The sequence below is a fragment of the Myxine glutinosa genome, chromosome 8 (assembly GCF_964187855.1).
Source record: "Myxine glutinosa chromosome 8, kmMyxGlut1.1, whole genome shotgun sequence".
NCBI lineage: Eukaryota > Metazoa > Chordata > Myxini > Myxiniformes > Myxinidae > Myxine > Myxine glutinosa.
Genome location: NC_136268.1, coordinates 145,529,689 through 145,548,561, shown reverse-complemented (window position 1 = coordinate 145,548,561; position 18,873 = coordinate 145,529,689). Strand labels below are relative to the sequence as shown.

The 18,873-nt window shown below is 48.7% G+C and overlaps 2 protein-coding genes across 2 annotated transcripts in view; both read left to right on the top strand.

Annotated features, from left to right (window-relative positions):
* The window catches only part of LOC137432990 (chitotriosidase-1), a 337,722-nt gene that overhangs the window by 201,911 nt on the left and 116,938 nt on the right, over nt 1-18,873 (top strand). The gene's annotated exons all lie outside the window — the stretch shown is intronic.
* LOC137432182 (gametocyte-specific factor 1-like) overlaps nt 18,626-18,873 on the top strand; it is a 107,056-nt gene continuing 106,808 nt past the window's right edge. The window contains exon 1 of the mRNA XM_068123886.2: nt 18,626-18,773. Coding sequence (XP_067979987.2) covers nt 18,672-18,773 — 102 coding nt within the window. The 5' untranslated portion in view covers nt 18,626-18,671. The remainder of the gene's footprint in view (nt 18,774-18,873) is intronic.

The following is an 18,873-nucleotide window of genomic DNA, read 5'->3' as shown; positions in this document are numbered from 1 at the left end:
AAGGGTAGGCAGGGACAGAAATACAAGTTTGTGTGGCAAGGGTGCCCGGAGGGCGTGAATGGTGTTGGTGTCCTGTTTTCTGAGGAGTTTGTAGACAGTGTGGTGAGTGTGACAAGAGTGAGTGATAGGTTGATGATGGTGAAAATGATGATTGGAAAGCTCTTGGTGAACGTCATCTCGGGATATGCTCCGCAGGTTGGTCGAAGCGATGAAGAGAAGGACTAGTTCTGGTGTGCGATAGAGAAGCTGATGTAAAACATGAAAGATGAGGAAGTTGTTGTGGTAGGAGGAGACCTAAATGGACATGTGGGAAGGAGTCTGGATGGTTTTGACGGAGTTCATGGGGGTTACGGATATGGTGTGAGAAATGGAGAAGGTGAAAGGATTTTGGAGTTTGCTGATGGAGCTGATTTGTTGATTTGTAATACTCAGTTCCAGAAAGAGGATAATAAGCATGTTACATACACGTCAGGTGGGTCGACGACAACCGTTGACTACCTGATGGTGCATAGGCGAGATAGGGGGCACCTCCGGATCACAAGGGTGATCCCGGGGGAGGAGGCTGTTTCACAGCACCACTTGGTTGTCTGCGACGTAAGGGTGAAAGTGAAAGGTGTGAGGAGAGCTCGGCGGGTGAAGTACCAACCGAGAATGAAGGTGTGGAGGTTGAAAGAGGTGACAGTAAGGGAGGCATTAAAAGAGAGGCTGAGTAGGGTCGAGGATGATGTGGTTGAGCTTGAAAGTGGTTGTATGTCGGATCATGTGCTTGTCAAAGTGGACATCTCTCTGGCCATTCTCAGAGAGCCTCCTCAGCGTCGACGAGTCTGGCATTTCACTCAGGCCGACTGGGACGGTCTTCAAGCAGCCATCAATCGTCTGGATTGGTCTCCCATCTCCACTGCCTCTGACATCAATTCTTCCTGGGAATTCTTCCAAAGCAAACTGATCTCTCTCATGCACAGATTTATCCCATCTCGCCTTCAATTGTCTTACCCTTCCTCCCGTCCATGGTACACTGAATCTTGTGGTGAGGCAGTTGCCCTGAAACAACTTGCCTTTGCCTCTTGGAAGGCTAATCCAACTGAAGGAAATCTCAGTTCCTTCCACCAAGCTCGGAACAAGTGTGTGTCTACCCTCAGGAGTGCCAGGAAGCACTATCTCTCCTCACTCAAGAATGAACTCTCAAACCTGTCTCCTTCCTCCAAATCCTGGTGGCGTCTGGTCAAATCCGTTTCTGGTGTTTGTTCCCCCTCCATCCCCTCCCTTACCTCAAATGGCCACACAGTTGACATCGCACGTGACAAAGCCGAATGCCTCAACTCTGTGTTCGCCTCGAAATCCTTAGTCCCAAACCCATCTCTCTCTGTTCCCACCTTTCCCAGTCGAACCCAACTGCTCCTGGACTCTGTGTCCTTCTCTCCTGACAAGGTGGAGGAGTTTTTGTCAAACCTCAACTCTGATTCTGCAACTGGACCAGACGGCATCAGCCCACGGGTCCTAAAATCCTGCTCTGCCGCTCTATCTCACCCTCTCTCTGTTCTTTTCACCCTATCTTTTGCTCAAGGTCATCTGCCAGCATCCTGGAAATCAGCTAACATTACCGCTTTACACAAAAAAGGTGCAAAAACAGATCCTTGCAACTACAGACCAATCAGCCTGCTCCCAATTATCAGCAAAGTCATGGAATCCATCATTGCTTCGGATATGAAATCTTTCCTCTTCTCCAATGGCTTGATCTCTGATCATCAATTTGGTTTCAGACCAGGTCACTCTACTCTGGACATGCTGCTTCTGCTGTCTCAACAATGGATGGAGGTCCTCAATGCCAAACAGGAAATCAGAGCTGTCTCCCTTGACATATCACGGGCCTTTGATACGGTTTGGCACCCAGCTCTGCTCACCAAACTCTCCTCCTATGGTATCCATGGAAATCTCCATGCATGGCTTGCGGACTTCCTCTCTGGTCGTAGTCAAAGTGTGGCCCTGAATGGATTTCTCTCATCTCCCCTTCCTGTTCAGGCTGGAGTTCCCCAAGGAAGTGTGCTGGGCCCTGTGTTTTTTCTGGTCTTTATCAATGATCTCTCCGACTCTCTGGAAAATCCTCTCTATCTCTTTGCTGATGACTCCACTCTCTGCCGCTCCATCCCTCTTCCCTCAGATCGGCAGTCTGCAGCCTCCTCACTCTCTGAAGACCTGGACAAAATCACAGACTGGTCAAACAAGTGGAACATGTCTTTCAATCCTGACAAATCTCACTCTCTTACTATGTCTCTCCGAAAAGATCGACTGGACAACCCTCCCATCTACTTTCTCAACAATCCTCTCCAAAAAGTTCTGTCGCTCAAGCTTTTGGGTCTCACTATCTGCCATGATCTTTCTTGGGAAAACCACATTTCCAAGCTGGCCTCCAAAGCCAGTCGCCGACTGGGCATCCTCCGTCGTGCGAAGTCCTTCCTCGGCACACCTGAGCTCCTCACCACATACAAGGCTTTCATCCGCAGCTCAATGGAATACTGTTCTCCCCTATGGGCTGGTGCTCCTGCCTCACACCTGGCTCGGCTTCACGCTGTTGAATCCAAAGCTTTCAAAATCATTGGAATCTCCCGCGATGAAGCTATCTCTGAGGGCCTTTCACTCACTCACCGCAGGCAGGTAGGTGGCCTTTCTGTCTTCTACCGACTCCTCTCCGGCCTTGCTCCCCCAGCTCTCTCTGTGCTCTGTCCCCCAAATATTCCTACAGGTCGCACAAGATCTGCCAGCAACCCTCTGATGGTTAAACTGCCAAAATCTCGGCTCTCTGCTCACCTTCACTCTTTCATTCCTCTTTTCTCCCGCCTGTGGAACAAACTCCCACACTCCCTTCAATCCCTCTCCTCCCTCCAGGTCTTTAAAACAGCTGTTCACCACCATCTCTTATCTTCCCCCATCCATAACCTTGATCTTTTCTACCCCCACTAATTCACCCCAGATCCACCTTGTTTGAAATTCCAACTTCTTTCCTGGAAATCCTGGCAGTGTCCATATGTTTATACCTCTCCCACCCCCCCCCCCCCTTCACATGCCTCCCCCCAAAGCCCTCTCCCTCCCACAGATCTCTCGATGTCTCCATGTCTCTCGGTCCCCTCTCTCAAATGTTGTGTTTGTGTCCTTCCCCCTCTCTCCCCATCTTGTCTACCGCTCCCGATGTTATTTGTTTTATGTGTCTGTTTGTCTTTCTGTGTGATTAATGTTCGCTCTTTCACGAGCCTCGATCTTGTATACAAAAAAACAACAACAAACAAACAAAAAAAAATGTCAATGAAAGCTAGTCTGTTGGGAGCCGTTGGTGAGGTATGTGGATGGACAAAAGGACCACCGAGGCACTCGGAAACATGGTGGTGGGATGATGAAGTTGGAAAGAGGATTGACGAGAAGAGGAAGAAGTTCAAGGAGTGGCAGAAGGCGAAGGGTACGGGAGCAGAAACAGCAGAGCATGAAAGTTATAAGGCAGCCAGGAAGGCTGCAAAGAAAGAGGTAGCAAAGGCGCAGGAGGCATGAAGGAAAATGTTCGGAGAACGCTTGGATTCGGAAGAGGGTCAGAAAGCAGTATTCAGGATTGCAAAGCAGATAGCGAAAGAGAGGTGTGATGTGATGTGGGTGAGTTGCTTGAAGGATGAAGTGGGACAAATCGTTGTCGACCCAGATGGAATTAAAGGAAGATGGAAAAGATATATGGAAATGCTGTTGAATACAGAGAATGAATGGGATGGCAACATAGAGAGTAACCCAGTTTTAGGACCAGCAGAGAAGATAACTGAGAAGGAAGTTGAGGAAGCGATAAAAGCAATGAAGAGTGGAAAAGCGGGAGGGCCGACGGGAGTTGTGGGAGATATGTTGAAGGCAGCAGGAAGTTGGGGTGTGAAGAGAATGACAGAGATCTGTAATCTGGTGGTGAAAGAAGGCCGCATTCCAGTGGATTGGGAACTGAGTACCCTCGTCCCTCTATACAAGGGGAAAGGTGACCCTCTGGAGTGTGGCTCGTACCGAGTGATAAAGTTATTGGAGCATGGAATGAAGGTATTGGAAAGGGTGTTGGAGAGGAGGATAAGGAAGAAAGTGAAGATCGACGAAATGCAATTTGGATTCATGCCAGGAAGAGGAACAACAGACGAGCTTTTCATTGTGAGGCAGTTGCAGGAGAAGTACATGGAGAGGAAGAAGAAGTTGTTTCTTGGGTTTGTTGATCTGGAGGAAGCATTCGATCGGGTTCCATGCAAAGTTTTGACATGGGCATTGAGGAAGTTAGGAGTGGAGGAATGGTTGATCAGAGTAGTGATGGCAATGTACAAAAGAGCGCGCACAGCTGTAAGGACGAAGGACGGGAACAGTGGTGAGTTTGAGGTGAAGGTGGGAGTGCATCAGGGGTCGGTACTAAGTCCACTACTATTTGTAGCTGTGATGGAGGTGCTGGCTCAGAACGTAAAGGAGGGTTTACCTTGGGAGTTGTTGTATGCAGATGATCTGGTGTTGATTGCGGAAAGTATGGATGGACTGAAGGAAAAGATGAACACGTGGAAGGAATGTATGGAGACAAAAGGTCTGAAGGTGAATATCGGAAAGACGAAGGTGATGGCAAGTGGTAAAGCATGTGGTGAGGTGGAAAGAACTGGGAAGTGGCCCTGTGCTGTGTGTAGGAAGGGTGTCGGAGTGAACTCCATTCAGTGTACAATGTGTGCTGAGTGGGTTCATCAAAAATGTAGTGGTCTGAGAGGGTCATTTACCAGTGTGGTAGCTACATTCAAATGTAAGGTGTGCACAGAGGGAGCTGCAGATGGAGGAAATGTTGAGTTGGATCTTGGAGACGGCGTGAAGCTGGAAGGTGTGAAAACATTTTGCTACCTAGGAGACATGCTGAATGGAGAAGGTGGATCAGACTCGGCAACGGTTGCTCGAGTGAGATGTGCATGGAAGAAGTTTCGGGAATTGAGTGGCGTGCTGATGATGAGGGGAGTGTCGTTGAAGCTGAAGGGAAAGGTGTATGCTGCATGTGTGAGAAGTGTTATGATTTATGGGAGCGAGACATGGGTAATGAACGTAGAGCAGCAACGAAGGTTGGAAAGGGTGGAAATGCGAATGGTTCGACGGATGTGCGGAGTATCGTTGAGAGAGAGGAAGACAAATGATGAATTGCGAAAGATGATGGGAATAGAGCCTGTGATTGATGCTGTGAAGAGGAACAGGTTGAGATGGTTTGGTCATGTGTTGAGGAAGGATGAAAGTGACTGGTTGAGAAGAGTGATGGAAATGAATGTAGAAGGAAGTAGAAGACAGGGAAGACCGAGAAAGACTTGGCTAAAGATGGTGGAAGAAGAAATGCGGGCAAGGGGGTTAACAAGGAGAGATGCAGAAAATAGGGCAAAATGGAGAAGATTGTCATGGGGACCGCAAGGCTAACCCCCGCTCTAGCAGGGAAAATGGCCTTTTAAAATGCATGTTGTTGTTGTTGTTGTTGTTTGTGCCGAACAAACGGCTGCACCGATCGCTGCACAGGTGCGCTGCACAGATCGGACTCATTGACCTCGGACAAAGACCATTTATAAGGACATGGGTTGAATCCCTGCTTGAGAGAATGCCAACCCCCTCTCCGCCATCACGGTCATCTCTCCAATTGTTAGGGATAGACACATGAAAGCCCGCTTGGAGTTTGCAAAAAAAGCACCTAAAGGACTCTCAGACTGTGAGAAACAAGATTCTGTGGGCTTTCATGTGTCTTTCACTGAGGAGAGGCTTCCGTCTGGCCACGCTGCCATAACGCCCAGATCGGTGGAGTGTTGCAGTGATGGTTGTCCTTCTGGAAGTTTCTCCCATCTCCACACAGGATCTGTGGAGCTCAGCCAGAGTGACCATCGGGTTCTTGGTCACCTCTATTACCAAGGCCCTTCTCCCCCGATTGCTCAGTTTGGCCGGGCGGCCAGCTCTAGGAAGAGTCCTGGTTGTTCCAAACTTCTTCCATTTAAGAATTATGGAGGCCACTGTGCCCTTGGGAACCTTCGATGCAGCAGAGATTTTTTCGTAGGCTTCCCCAGATCTGTGCCTCGACACAATCCTGTCTCTGAGCTCTGCAGGCAGTTCCTTCGACCTCATGGCTTGGTTTTTGCTCTGATATGCATTGTCAGCTGTGAGACCTTATATAGACAGGTGTGTGCTTTTCCAAATCACGTCCAATCAATTGAATTTACCACAGGTGGACTCCAATCAAGGTGTAGAAACATCTCAAAGATGATCAAGAGAAATGGGAGGCACCCGAGCTAAATTTCAAGTGTCATAGCAAAGGGTCTGAATACTTATGGAAATGTGATATTTCAGTTTTTTCTTTTTAATAAATTTGCAAAACTTTCTAAAATCCTGTTTTCTCTTTGTCATTATGAGGTATTGAGTGTAGATTGATGAGGGAAAAAATGAATTTCAACGAGTTCAGTACAAGGCTGCAACATAACAAAATGTGAAAAAAGTGAATGGGTCGGAATACTTTCTGAATGCACTGTATGTCCGTGTTAAGTTAGCTCTATCGTGGCGTTTTTCCAAGGCAGCTTCAAATAACAAAACTAATGAAATTATAATAATATTAATGTTATTACAAAACAATATCAATACCATTTATATCCCACCTCCCCAAGGTGTTTTTCCTGCTTGAACAAACATCGAGTCAACGTTTATAAATAGCTTATCATTGTGTTTTCGTGGGAGCAACGGCCCAACGGCCTCCACCAGCAGTAAAAATATTATAAACTACAGACACGTATGATTAGCTTTTTAAACAGTTGCTAATGCTGTTTATAACACTAATATAACACTAAATAAAGAAATTTTGAGGAATCCTGACATCCTTGAGGTAAGTTTTACTTACAGAACTGAGCGAAGATCTATGGTACTGTAGCGGTTACCGCTGGATGTACATAATCGCCTTGCACCGGCCAGAACACGGCCAGACGCGCCTCTCCCGGGCATGCCCGGACTCACTGTTCCCGGGCACGCCCGAACCTCCCGGGCACGCCCGGTCTCGTCTTTCCCGGGCATGCCCGCTCTCGCCTTTCCAGGGCTCGCCCAGAGCGTCCGGGCATGCCCGCTATCGCCTTTCCAGGGCTCGCCCAGAGCGTCCGGGCATGCCCGCTATCGCCTTTCCAGTGCTCGCCCAGAGCGCCCGGGCACGCCCAGCCTCGACTTGCCAGGCCGCAGCCAAACACGCCCGGGCAGGTCCAGACTCGCCTTTCCAAGGCTCGCCCTTGATACCCGGGCATGCCCGGTATAGCTTTTGCCGGGCAAACTTCCCGACATAAATGTGTATATATATTGTTGCCCGAAAAACGGGCTTGTCAGAATACCTGAGCTGTTTTGTTTCAATAAAGCAACTCGGACGAATTCCGTCTTTGGTCGCGTCAATTCTTTCGACTCGCGTTGGAGCGCAGTTCCTTCAGTACTCTATATACCCCACAAGGGTTGGGTTAATAACATGGCCGCTCCTGCCGCGACCGTGGCGTTTTTCGTTGCGAACTTTAGAAACTCGCTCCTGCTGTTTAACACGAAACTGAAAGGGAGGAAGCCCGGGTTGTGCTCATTTACCAAGCTGCTATCTTAGTATCTAGCGCTTGCCAAGCCAGCCGTTCCTTAACGGTTTCGAATGGAGTGCTTGCTCGAATGCTTAAACCACTTGGCGAACTCTCCACAAGAAACTTGGTAAATGAACACACCCAATGTTCTTGAGACCCGATCATAGATCGACTGTAATCTATATACCCCAAAGAGGAATGACCCTTCCTGCAGCTTCGGTAGTGAGCGGGTGTACTAGTAACACTAAATGAAGAAATTTGGAGAAATCCCGACATCCATTTGCAGAACTGAGCGAAGATCTACTGTACTCTATATACCCCACAAGGGTTGGGTTAATAACATGGCCCTTTCTGCCGCTACCGTGGCATTTTTCACAGCGAACTTTTGAAACTCGCTCCTGCTGTTTCATACGAAACTGAAAGGAGAAGCTCGGGGTGTGCTCATTTACCAAGCACCTAGCTAGCGCTTGCCAAGCCAGCCGTTCATTAAGGGTTTTGAATGGAGTGCTTGCTCGAATGCTTAAACCACTTGGCGATCTCTCCACAAGAAACTTGGTAAATGAACACACACCCAATGTTCTTGAGACCCACCCATAGATCGACTGTAATCTATATACCCCAAAGAGGAATGACCCTTCCTGCCCTCTCTGAGTCTGCAGGTGTAACATTGAAACTAGCTGAAACTTGGAATATACATCGGCCATTACTTCTAATTAATTGCTTTCGAAACAAATTCAAAATCTGTGCTCATTAAGGAAGTCCATGGGGAAGGAGGAAGAGGAGGGGATTTTGAACCCCCCAAAATAGGTATTTGCTCTCTTCTCCAAAACTACACACACGATGTCGATGAGATTTGGCCATAAGCTTCATAACTGATGCCTAACGAAGATGTATTGACCGCATCAAAATCTGCACTCAATGAGGGTGGCTATAGGGAGGTTTTGACTCCCCCAAAATAGGTATTTGCTCTCTTCTCCAAAACTACACACACAATTTTCATGAAACCCGGCAACAAGCTGCATATCTGATGCCTAATGAAGGTATATTGACCGCATCAAAATGTGAGCACGTTTTGGGGTTTATGGAGGAGGGGAGGGTTGACCCCAAAAATAGTTTTTGCTCTCTTCTTCAAAACTACCCACATGATTTTGATGAAACTCGGCCATAAGCTTCATATCTTATGCCAAACGAAGGTGCATTGTCCGCACCAAAATCTGCGCTCATTGGAAAAACCAAGTGCCCCCTCCCTCTAAAACACCACTGAGCCTGGCAATACCAGGTGTCCCTCCCACTAAAACACCACTGAGTTTGGGAATACCACATGTTCCTCCCCCTAAAACACCACCGAGTTTGGGAATACCAAGTGTCCCTCCCCCTAAAACCCCAATGGGTCAGGTAATACAAAGTGTTCCTCCCCCTTAAACACCATCGTGTCTGGTAATACCAAGTGTTCCCCCCACTAAACACCACTGAGCCTGATAATACCAAGTGTTCCTCCCACTAAAACACCACTGAGCCTGATAATACTGTCGCGCGGACCCTTCCGGTTAAGACCAGGGACCGCGGATGGACCAGAACGGATTTACTTGAGGCGACGAATAAACACGGATTCGGCTATAAAACGCGGGAGGAAGAAGGAAAGTGGAAGCTGCGGTAAAAGCGCGTACCTGTGGAAGGCGAACTAACTCAAACAAAACCAGATTTGTGGGGAATGAAAAGTAATACAATTAATAAAAGGTAGGGCCAGGAAAACACGATACTAAATAAAAGTCCTAAGTTGGGATCCCACACACCTCACTTCAGAAACGAGACACAAGAATGAGTTACGAAAAGAATTGTCTCGTCGTGTAATGCAATATGTTCTGTGGGTGTGGCCTTATCTCGTCTGTAGTCTTGTCCGTCGTCGTTCCACGCGGCTCCCTCCATCCGCCTCCAAGCACCAATCCAAAAGCACCACGCGTCCAATGCACCAAAAGCACCACGCGTCCAACGCAGGCCAGCGAGCTCCACACAAGGTCGGTCTCCAACACGAGGCACAAAGAGACAGGCACGGAGAGATTGCAGGAGGAGAGAACAGCGTCGAGGAGAGGAACAGAGCCAACATGAATCCAAGCCAAGCGCAGTGTGAAGCACGATCCAAACCATGAGGGGAAGAGAAGGATCCAAGTCAAGCACGATCCGGGCGAAGAGAGCTAGCTTCAATGTCGTCTCTGAGAAAAAGCTGTCGAATCGGTGCAGCGCCCCCTTATATCACTTCGCCTGGTGACGTCAGACCAAAGCTTCTCGTCGTTCCCCGAATGTTCCAGCATCTTTCCTCCAGTGAATCCCCTCCTCCTCAGTTGCGTCCTCGTGCCTCCGGCGCTGATTGGCTGAGGTTCGCGCGTTCCGCGCCAACCAATCACTCGTTCCCTGTAGCGTGGTGATAGCTCGTGTCACTCTATGTTCCTAGGCCTGCCGGAGGTGTAGCTGGCTGCCGCCCATGCGGCGGTGCCCCGAACTGGCCTCTTGCCTGTTCCTTCTGAAGTCATTGTCAGGGAAGGGAATTTAATTAATGTGTGCACTACAGGGCCTGTCTAAGTGTTTATATGGGTATGCATTGCCATAAGGGACAAGGGTTTGATTACCAGGTGTGACACACAGGTGTTTATCTTAATCCCTACACTATCTAGCACTCGAACATCCTGGTATGTTCACAAGCGAACATCTTAACCCGACAAACCGGACTACACACACGGAACTTATTACTGGTAGATTCCCTATCGCGATTCCTCACCGCGACAGACAAAGCATGTTACCTATTCAGATCTACCTAACTCTAGATATTGCTTTACCCTATCGACATAACAATACCAAGTGTCCCTCCCACTAATACACCACTGAGTATGGGGGTACCGAGTGTCCCTCCCATTAAATCACCACTGAGTCTGAGAATACCAAGTGTCCCTCCCACTAAAACACCACTTAGTCTGGGAATAGATGGCTGCAGGCCAACTGGCATGGTCTTCAAGCAGCTATAAAACATCTGGACCGGTCTCCCATCTCTACTGCCTCTGACATCAACCAATCCTGGAAATTCTTCCAAAGTAAATTGCTCTCTCTCTCATGCACAGATGTATCCCATATAGTCTTCAGTTGTCATATCCTTCCTCCCGTACATGGTACATTGAATCTTGTGGTGAAGACGTTGCCCTGAAATAACTTGTTTTTGCCTCATGGAAGGCAAATCCAACTGAAGGCAATCTCTGTTCCTTTCACAAAGCTCGGAAAAAGTGGGTGTCTACCATCAGGAGAGCCAGGAAGCATTATCTCTCCACTCTGAAGACTTAACTCTCACAACCTGTCTCCCTCCTCCAAGTCGTGGTGGCATCTGGTCAAATCTGTTTCTGTTGTTTGTTCCCCTTTCATCCCCTCCCATACCTCAAACGGCCCCACATATGACACTGCATGTGAAAAAGCCGAATGCTTCAACTCTGTGTTTGCCTCAAAATCTTGTTTCCCAAACCCATCTCTGTCTGCACCCACCATACCCAGTCAAACCCAGCTGCTCCTGGACTCTGTGTCCTTCTCTCCTGACAAGGTGGAGAAGTTTCTGTCAATCCTCGACTCTGATTCTGCAACTGGACCAGACGGCATCAGCCCGCGTGTCATAAAATCGTGCTCTGCCGCTCTATCTCACCTTCTCTCTGTTCTCTTCACCCTCTCTTTTGCTCAAGGTCATCTGCCATCTGCTTGGAAATCAGCCAACATTACCGCTTTACACAAAAAGGTGCAAAAGCAGCTCCTTGCAACTACAGAACAATCAGCCTGCTCCTAATAATCAGCAGGTTATGGAATCCATCACTGCTTCTGATTTTAAATCCTTCCTCTTCTTCAATGACTTGATCTCGGGTCATCAATTTGGATTCAGACCAGGTCATTCTATTCTTGGCATGCTGCTTCTGCTGTCTCAACAATGGAAGGAGGTCCTCAATGCCAAACAGGAAATCAGAGCCGTCTCCCTTGACATATCTCGTGCCTTCGATACGGTCTGGCACCCCGCCGTGCTCACCAAATGCTCCTCCTATGGTATCCATGGAAACCTCCACACATGACTTTCGACTTCCTCTCTGGTCGTAGTCAACGTGTGGCCCTGAATGGATTTCTCTCATCTCCCCTTCCTGTTCAGGCTGGAGTTCCCCAAGGCAGTGTTCTGGGCCTTGTGCTTTTTCTGGTCTTCATCAATGATCTCCCCGACTCTCTAGAAAATCCTCTCTATCCCTTTGTTGATGACTCCACTCTCTGCCGCTCCATACTTCATCCCTCAGATCAGCAGTCTGCAGCCTCTTCACTTTCTGCAGACCTGGACAAAATCACAGACTGGTCAAACAAGTGGAACATGTCTTTCAATCCTGACAAATCACACACTCTCACTTTGTCTCTCCGTAAAGACCGTCTGGACAACTCTCCAATCTATTTTCTGAACAATCCTCTTGAAGAAGTTCTGTCACTCAAGCTTTTGTGTCTCACTAGCTGCCATGATCTTTCTTGGGAAAATCACATTTCCAAGCTGGTCTCCAAAGCCAGGCACTGTCTGGGCATCCTACATCCTGTGAAGAACTTCCTTGGCATTTCTGAGCTCCTCCCCACATACAAAGCTTTCATCCGCAGCTCAATGGAATACTGCTCTCCCCTCTGGGCTGGAGCTCCTGCCTCACACCTAGCTCGGCTTCACGCTGTTGAAACCAAAGCATTCAGAATCATTGGAATCTCCCGTGATGAATCCGATTCTGAGCGCCGTTTTCTCTCTCACCGCTGGCAGGTTGGTGGTCTTTCTGTCTTCTAACGACTCTGCTCTGGCCTAGCTCCCCCTGCTCTGTCCACCAAATATTCCTGCAGGACGCACAAGGCACAAGATCTACCAGAAACCACTTTCTGGTGAAATTGCCAAAATCAAGACTCTGCTCACCTTCACTCTTTCATTCCGATTTTCTCCAGCCCCTGGAACAAACTCCCTCACTCTCTTCAATCCAACTCGTCCCTCCAGGTCTTTAAAAAGGTGTTCACCATCTCTTATCTTCCCCAATCCAAAACCTTGATCTTTTCAATCCCAGTTATAATACCACAAATCCACATCTTTCAATCTCCAACTTCTTTCCTGAAATTCCTAGTAGTATAGTGTTGATTTGCTTTATACCGTGTACACCTCTCTCCCTCCTTCCTCCCCCTGCCCTCCCTCTTTCCACCTCCCGCCCTCCCTCCTTCATCTTCCCGCCCTCCCTCCCTCCTTCCTCCTCCTGCCCTCCTTCCGCCCTCCTCCTCCTTTCCTCCTTCTCCTCCCTCCCTCCTCCCCCACTGCCGCTTCCTCCCTCCTCCCCCACTGCCGCTTCCTCCCTCCTTCCAACTTCCGCCCTCCTCCTCCCTTCCTCCTTCTCCTCCGTCCCTCCTTCCCCCCTGTCCCTTCCTCCCTCCTCCCCCCCCTGCCCCTTCCTCCCTTCTGCCTTCCTGCTCCTCCCTCCCTTCCTTCCTCCTCCCCGTCAACTCGTCAATAAATAATTACATTGTGGTGCTGTGCACACACGACTCGATTGCCAGAGAGGTGGGCCACAACGCCTGGATACAAACAAGAGTCTTTATTACAAGCTCGCATATCAGCACTGGGCGGGCTCGAGCCCTTGAGCTTAGAGCCCGCATATATGTCCCGAGGCCACGCCTTGCCCCCGGGCGTGGCCGATCGGCCGAAAGGCGGGGCATGTATTTCAGTTCCCCGCCTGGACGCTCGCGCCACCCACTGGTGCGTGGAATTATTGACCCTTGTGCCCGCCACAACATTCTCTTTTTACTAATTGCCATTTCGCCCTTTGCTTGTGTGCAATTCTACCTCGCAAATAACCCACCTGTCCCCCACCTTTGCGATGTCTATGTAACGAACTCAAGCAGACTCCATCGTGCCGGAAGCGGAAAGCGCGTTTATTGACGCGGTGATGATTCACTCGTGTCTGACGAATAAGCGCGTCCGATAAACCACAACAACAATGCAAATACAAGTCAGAATAATACGTTACATCCTCCTTTCTTTCAAGGAAGCCACTTTAAAGGAAACCAGCAAAGCAAATAACTCTATAAAGTAAAACTTACACTGAATTAATTAACAAACAGCATCACATTCAGATCACGTGAATCAATTGATTTAAATTTAAAGATCCAGACGTCTGGGAGGTTTAACCGCTCTGCCGCTCCTTGTGATGAACTTGGTATTTCTGGGAGATGCAGTGGCTCGAGGCGATGACACTGTTGGGAGACTTTGGGATTCAGATGCTTGCTCACTTGGACTTGGGGACTTGCAGCAGTTCCCCACTGGGGTGTCCTGTTGAGTGGTGGGATCAGGGAAGTCCCTCATGTCCTGGGAAGAGTAAAAGCGAGAGAGTGGCTGACTTCCCACCGGGCCAACATTGGCTGAATGAGGCACTCTGCGGAGATGGAGCCTGTTACGCCGGTACACATTGTTTGGGGTCCTCAGCAAATATGACCGGGGGCTGTTGTGGCGCGCCTCAACTACAGCCGGAATCCAATGCCTGGCCTCCGGGTTTGGCAACATCCTAACACTGTCTCCCGGCTGGAGCGGTGGCAAATCTGACATAGATGGCTTGTCATGATAGTATTTTTGTTTCTCCTTCTGTGTGTCAAGGCGTGATCTCACAAGGTGATGGTCATACCGCGCAGGCATGAGAAGAGTGCGGTTGCAAGGCAGTGTGTTTCTGGGGCGTCTTCCCATTAGGAGCTGAGCCGGGGACAAGTTTATTCCTTCAAGTGGAGTGGTGCGGTAGTCTAGCAGGGCTAAGTACTTATCTGCTGACTTCTTCCAGAGCCTTTTCACTGTCTGGATCGCTCTTTCTGCTTCTCCATTGGCACGTTGGTGCTTGGGGGACACAATGTCGTGAGTTATGCCATATTCTTTGCAAAACTGAGAAAATTCCTCTGACGTGTACTGACTTCCGGAATCGCTTCGCAGCTTCTCTGGAATACCATGTCGACAAAACTGCTGCTTGAGAGCTTCGATTACAGAGCGAGCTGTAATGTCCTTGAGGCAATGCACCTCCACAAACTTGGAGTAATAATCGACCGTGAGCAAATACTGCTTTGATTCGAAGTCAAAAACGTCGCTTCCAACTTCGATGAATGGAAGATCAGGCGTGTAAGTCGGCAAGAGAGGCTCCCGTTGCTGAGCGCTTTGATACTCTGCACACTTGCAACAATTCTGTACAGTTTCTTCGATGTCAGAGTTCATCGAGGGCCAATACATGACCTCGCGAGCACGCTGCTTACACTTGTTCACTCCGAGGTGCGATTCATGAATCAAGCTCAGCATTCTGGGTCTGAGGCTTGGCGGGATGACAAGGCGCATGCCTTTGTAGACAACACTGTCTGAGACTGCCAATTGCGTTCTGGAGTCAAAGTACGGACGGACCTGTGCTGGGACTTCCTTTCGGGAGTCAGGCCATCCACTTGCAATGACACCACAGAGAAGGCTCATTTGACTCAGAGTAGCTTCCTGGATTTCGAGGTATTTCCCACTCGTGATCGCAAGGAACTGGAACATGTTCACAGGCTCAAGGTCTTTCCCAGCTTCTGAGTCGGTGTCCGGTAGAGGTGCACGGGACAATGTGTCGGGGAGCACCATCTCAGAACCACGGCAGTAGTTAACCTCCAAGTCATACCGTTGAAGCTTGAGCAACATACGCTGTAAACGCATGGGAGAAGATAGGAGAGGCTTCTTGAAGATTTCCTCAAGGGGTTTATGGTCATTATATACCACTACTGATTTTCCAAAGATATAGTAGTGAAATGCTTCTGTTGCATGGACGATTGAGAGCATTTCCTTCTCAATCATAGCGTAGCGACACTCAGTATCGGTCATACTGCGTGATGTGAACGCTATAGGGTTGCCATTCTGGAGCAAACAGGCTCCTACAGCGTTTTGGCTGGCATCGGCTTGTATTTCAACTGGCTGACTTACATCGTAGTACTGAAGGACCGGGGCCGAAATACATGCTTGCTTCAGCTTCTTGAAGGACAGCTCCTGAGCTGACTGCCAGGAGAACTCCACGTCCGCCTTGCAGAGATCACGGAGAGGCTTGCTTGTGTCACTTAGGTTGGGGATAAACTTCCCTAAATACTGAACGAATCCAAGGAAACGCTTGACGCCTTGTTTGTCTGTTGGACGTGGCATTTTCTCAACTGCCTTCGTCTTGAATGGATCTGGTAGCACTCCTTCTGCAGTAAGCAGGTGGCCTACATAAGGGACTGAGGTTCGCCGGATGAGGCATTTTCAGAAGTTTAGTTGCAGGTTATAACTTGTAGCTCGTTGCATAACTCGCTTCAGTACACAGTCGTGGTGGGTGATGTCACGACCAGCAACTAAAATGTCATCCATTACCGCTGTTGCCCATTCTATCCCTTCTAGCATCTGGTCCATGATTCGCTGGAATATCTCCGGCGAGCACCTCAATCCATAAGGGAGACGCAGCCAGCGGTATCTCCCTACAGGTGTATTGAACGTGGTCAAGAATGAAGAAGGCTCGTCAAGGCGAATTTGCATGAACCCACTGCGGGCGTCAAGCACAGAAAATACTTTGGCTCCAGGGATTTGAGCTAAAACTTCCTGAACAGTTCTCATTGGGTAGTGCTCACGTTTTGTGCACTTGTTTAAGTCTTTGGGGTCTATACAGATGCGGACTTTGCCGTTGCGAAGAGCTACTACCATGGAACTCACCCACTCAGTCGGTCGTTCTACCTTCGCGATGTGACCTTCGGTGACCATCTCTTGTAGCTTGTCAACTATTTGCTCTCTCAACGCTGCAGGCTGTCTGCGAGGAGCGTGAACTACTCCCTGTGACCCTTCTACAAGCTTGATCCGATAAGTTCCGGGAAGAGTTCCAGTTGTCTTGGCAACTTCTGGAAACTCAGAGATTACTGCTTCCTGAGACACATTGACTAGAGGCTGAACAAGAGACAACTTATCGAGCTTGACAATGAGGCCTAGGGCTTCCGAGGTAGCGCCTGACATTACATTCTCCTGATCGAGGTCAATGACCTCAAAACTGGCTCTAACGGTCTTGTTTTTGTGAGAGAGAGGGAGTGTCACGGTACCGACAGGATGGACAGTATGGTTCGAGTATGTTTTAAGAACTTTATGCGACGATTGTAGATCGCCTGCGAGGTGCTGGACTAACTGGTAGTCGTTGAGTGTTAGTGTGTTGCACCTTGCACCCGTGTCAATCCGGAACCGAGTCGGCTGACCCAGCAACGTGACGGTCTGTGCCCACTTGTCATGAGTAGCCGTATTGATGCTTGGTTGTAGAGCGGAGATCCTTAAAATTTCAGATTCCTTGACGAGTTCTTGAGGAAGATCTACATGATCTAGACTGGTCTCCTCATCAAGGGACTTTAGGTCGCGCACTCTTCCGACACGCCGCAAACCAGTGACCAGGCTTCTTGCAGTAGGAGCAGCTAGAATTAATTGCTGGACACTTGGCTTGCCTGTGCACTGACTGGCCACATTTGCTGCAGGGACCGTCATTCCGAAACCGATTCTCAGCTTTGAACAGCTCGGTGGCTTGTGTATGCCTATCAGGCTTGCTCTTACAACGTTGAGTCTGGTGCTGAGTTCGTTCGTTTTCAGATCTGAGGGCTGAGATGAGAGCATCTTCATCTCGGACTATTCTCATATGTTTCTGCGAGAGCTCTAGCTGTTGGCCAATTTATATAGCTTTAGCTAGTGAGAGCTCCTCACCCCTATCGAGTAATTTCTCTTGGACCCTCTTATCATGGCTGCCATCAATGATGCAATCGACGATTATGTCGTCTGGGTCTTGGTAATCGCAATCCATGAGAATTATCCTCAGATCTTTTATGAAATGATCAAAAGACTCACCACTCCGCTGGCGCCTTTGTTTCAGTCAGTGTCTGGCAACTCTTTTGTTCTTTCTGGGCTGCACATAGTTCTGGAATTTGTTCAGCACTTCCTGCGGGTCGTCTTTCTCTCCTTCCTCCCAAGATAGAGTTTGGTAGATTTGACGACCTTGTTCGCCGATCCACGTTCCGAGCCATCCTGCTTGACGAGGCTTCGTTATGTTATGTCTGCGAGCGGCCCTGACAAGACAAAACTGACGTGATTTCTGAACCGGCAAAACTCCTGGTAGAGATCCAGACTCTCCCAGTCGATCGAGGGATGATCAAAGTTCGGAGATGCCATATTTATGGAGACGAATGGCGGCTTATGGCGTGAATATCAACGAACTTCTGACACCATGTAACGAACTCAAGCAGACTCCATCGTGCCGGAAGCGGAAAGCGCGTTTATTGACGCGGTGATGATTCACTCGTGTCTGACGAATAAGCGCGTCCGATAAACCACAACAACAATGCAAATACAAGTCAGAATAATACGTTACAGTCTATGACATATTTTAATAGGACTTGTAATATTGGCTTCCAGCTGATGGCACTCACTCACTATGGGATACACAGCTACGTGGAGAGAAATGGTCTTGCCCTCACCCAAAACCAGTCTTTTTTTTTTTTTTTTTTTTTTTTTACCAAGAAAACAGTCTCGTGCATTCCTCGAGTGCAACCACATGTTTTCCACACATTCCGTTGAGCGATTCCATAATCTTCATACTCCCACCTTTTGGGAGGGGATTTTACTTCTAAAACCTTCTTCTATACACCCCAAGTGCAAGCACCAGGTTTTAATTATTTAGGTCCAGTGGTTCAGGCGCGCATATAAGCTAAACAAACAACTAAACAAATCCATAAATAAACTAGAAAATAAACAGCTAATTCTCGAGTTATCATATGATAAATGCTAAATCCGTGCCTCGATGAAGAGGTCCAATCAGAGCGTGCTGCGTCATTGCGATGAGTTTAGGGGGCGTGGCGACTCACAATACGTCATTGTCTTCAGGACAGAAAACTATAGAAGAAGAAGAAGAAGCAGAGGAAGAAGACGCAATGGAGTTGCTGGAGGCATTTCGTTCTTGTGCTTCCTCGAATTCCGGAGCTAAGCAGAAAGCCCCGGTGCTGCCCAGTAGCTGCAAGCTTCCAGATATGGGTGGCATGGACCCTGACGAAGCTTTTCCTTGTCCGTACGATAAGAACCACATGGTGCGGGCAGCTCGCTTCCCCTACCATCTGGTCAAGTGCAGGAAGGTGTGTTGCGATCTTCACTGACTTTTCAACCTTTTGAATTTCAAACGCTGTACAATATTTCGATTGCGAAGTGTTCATAATAACTGGAAAGACCCTCGGG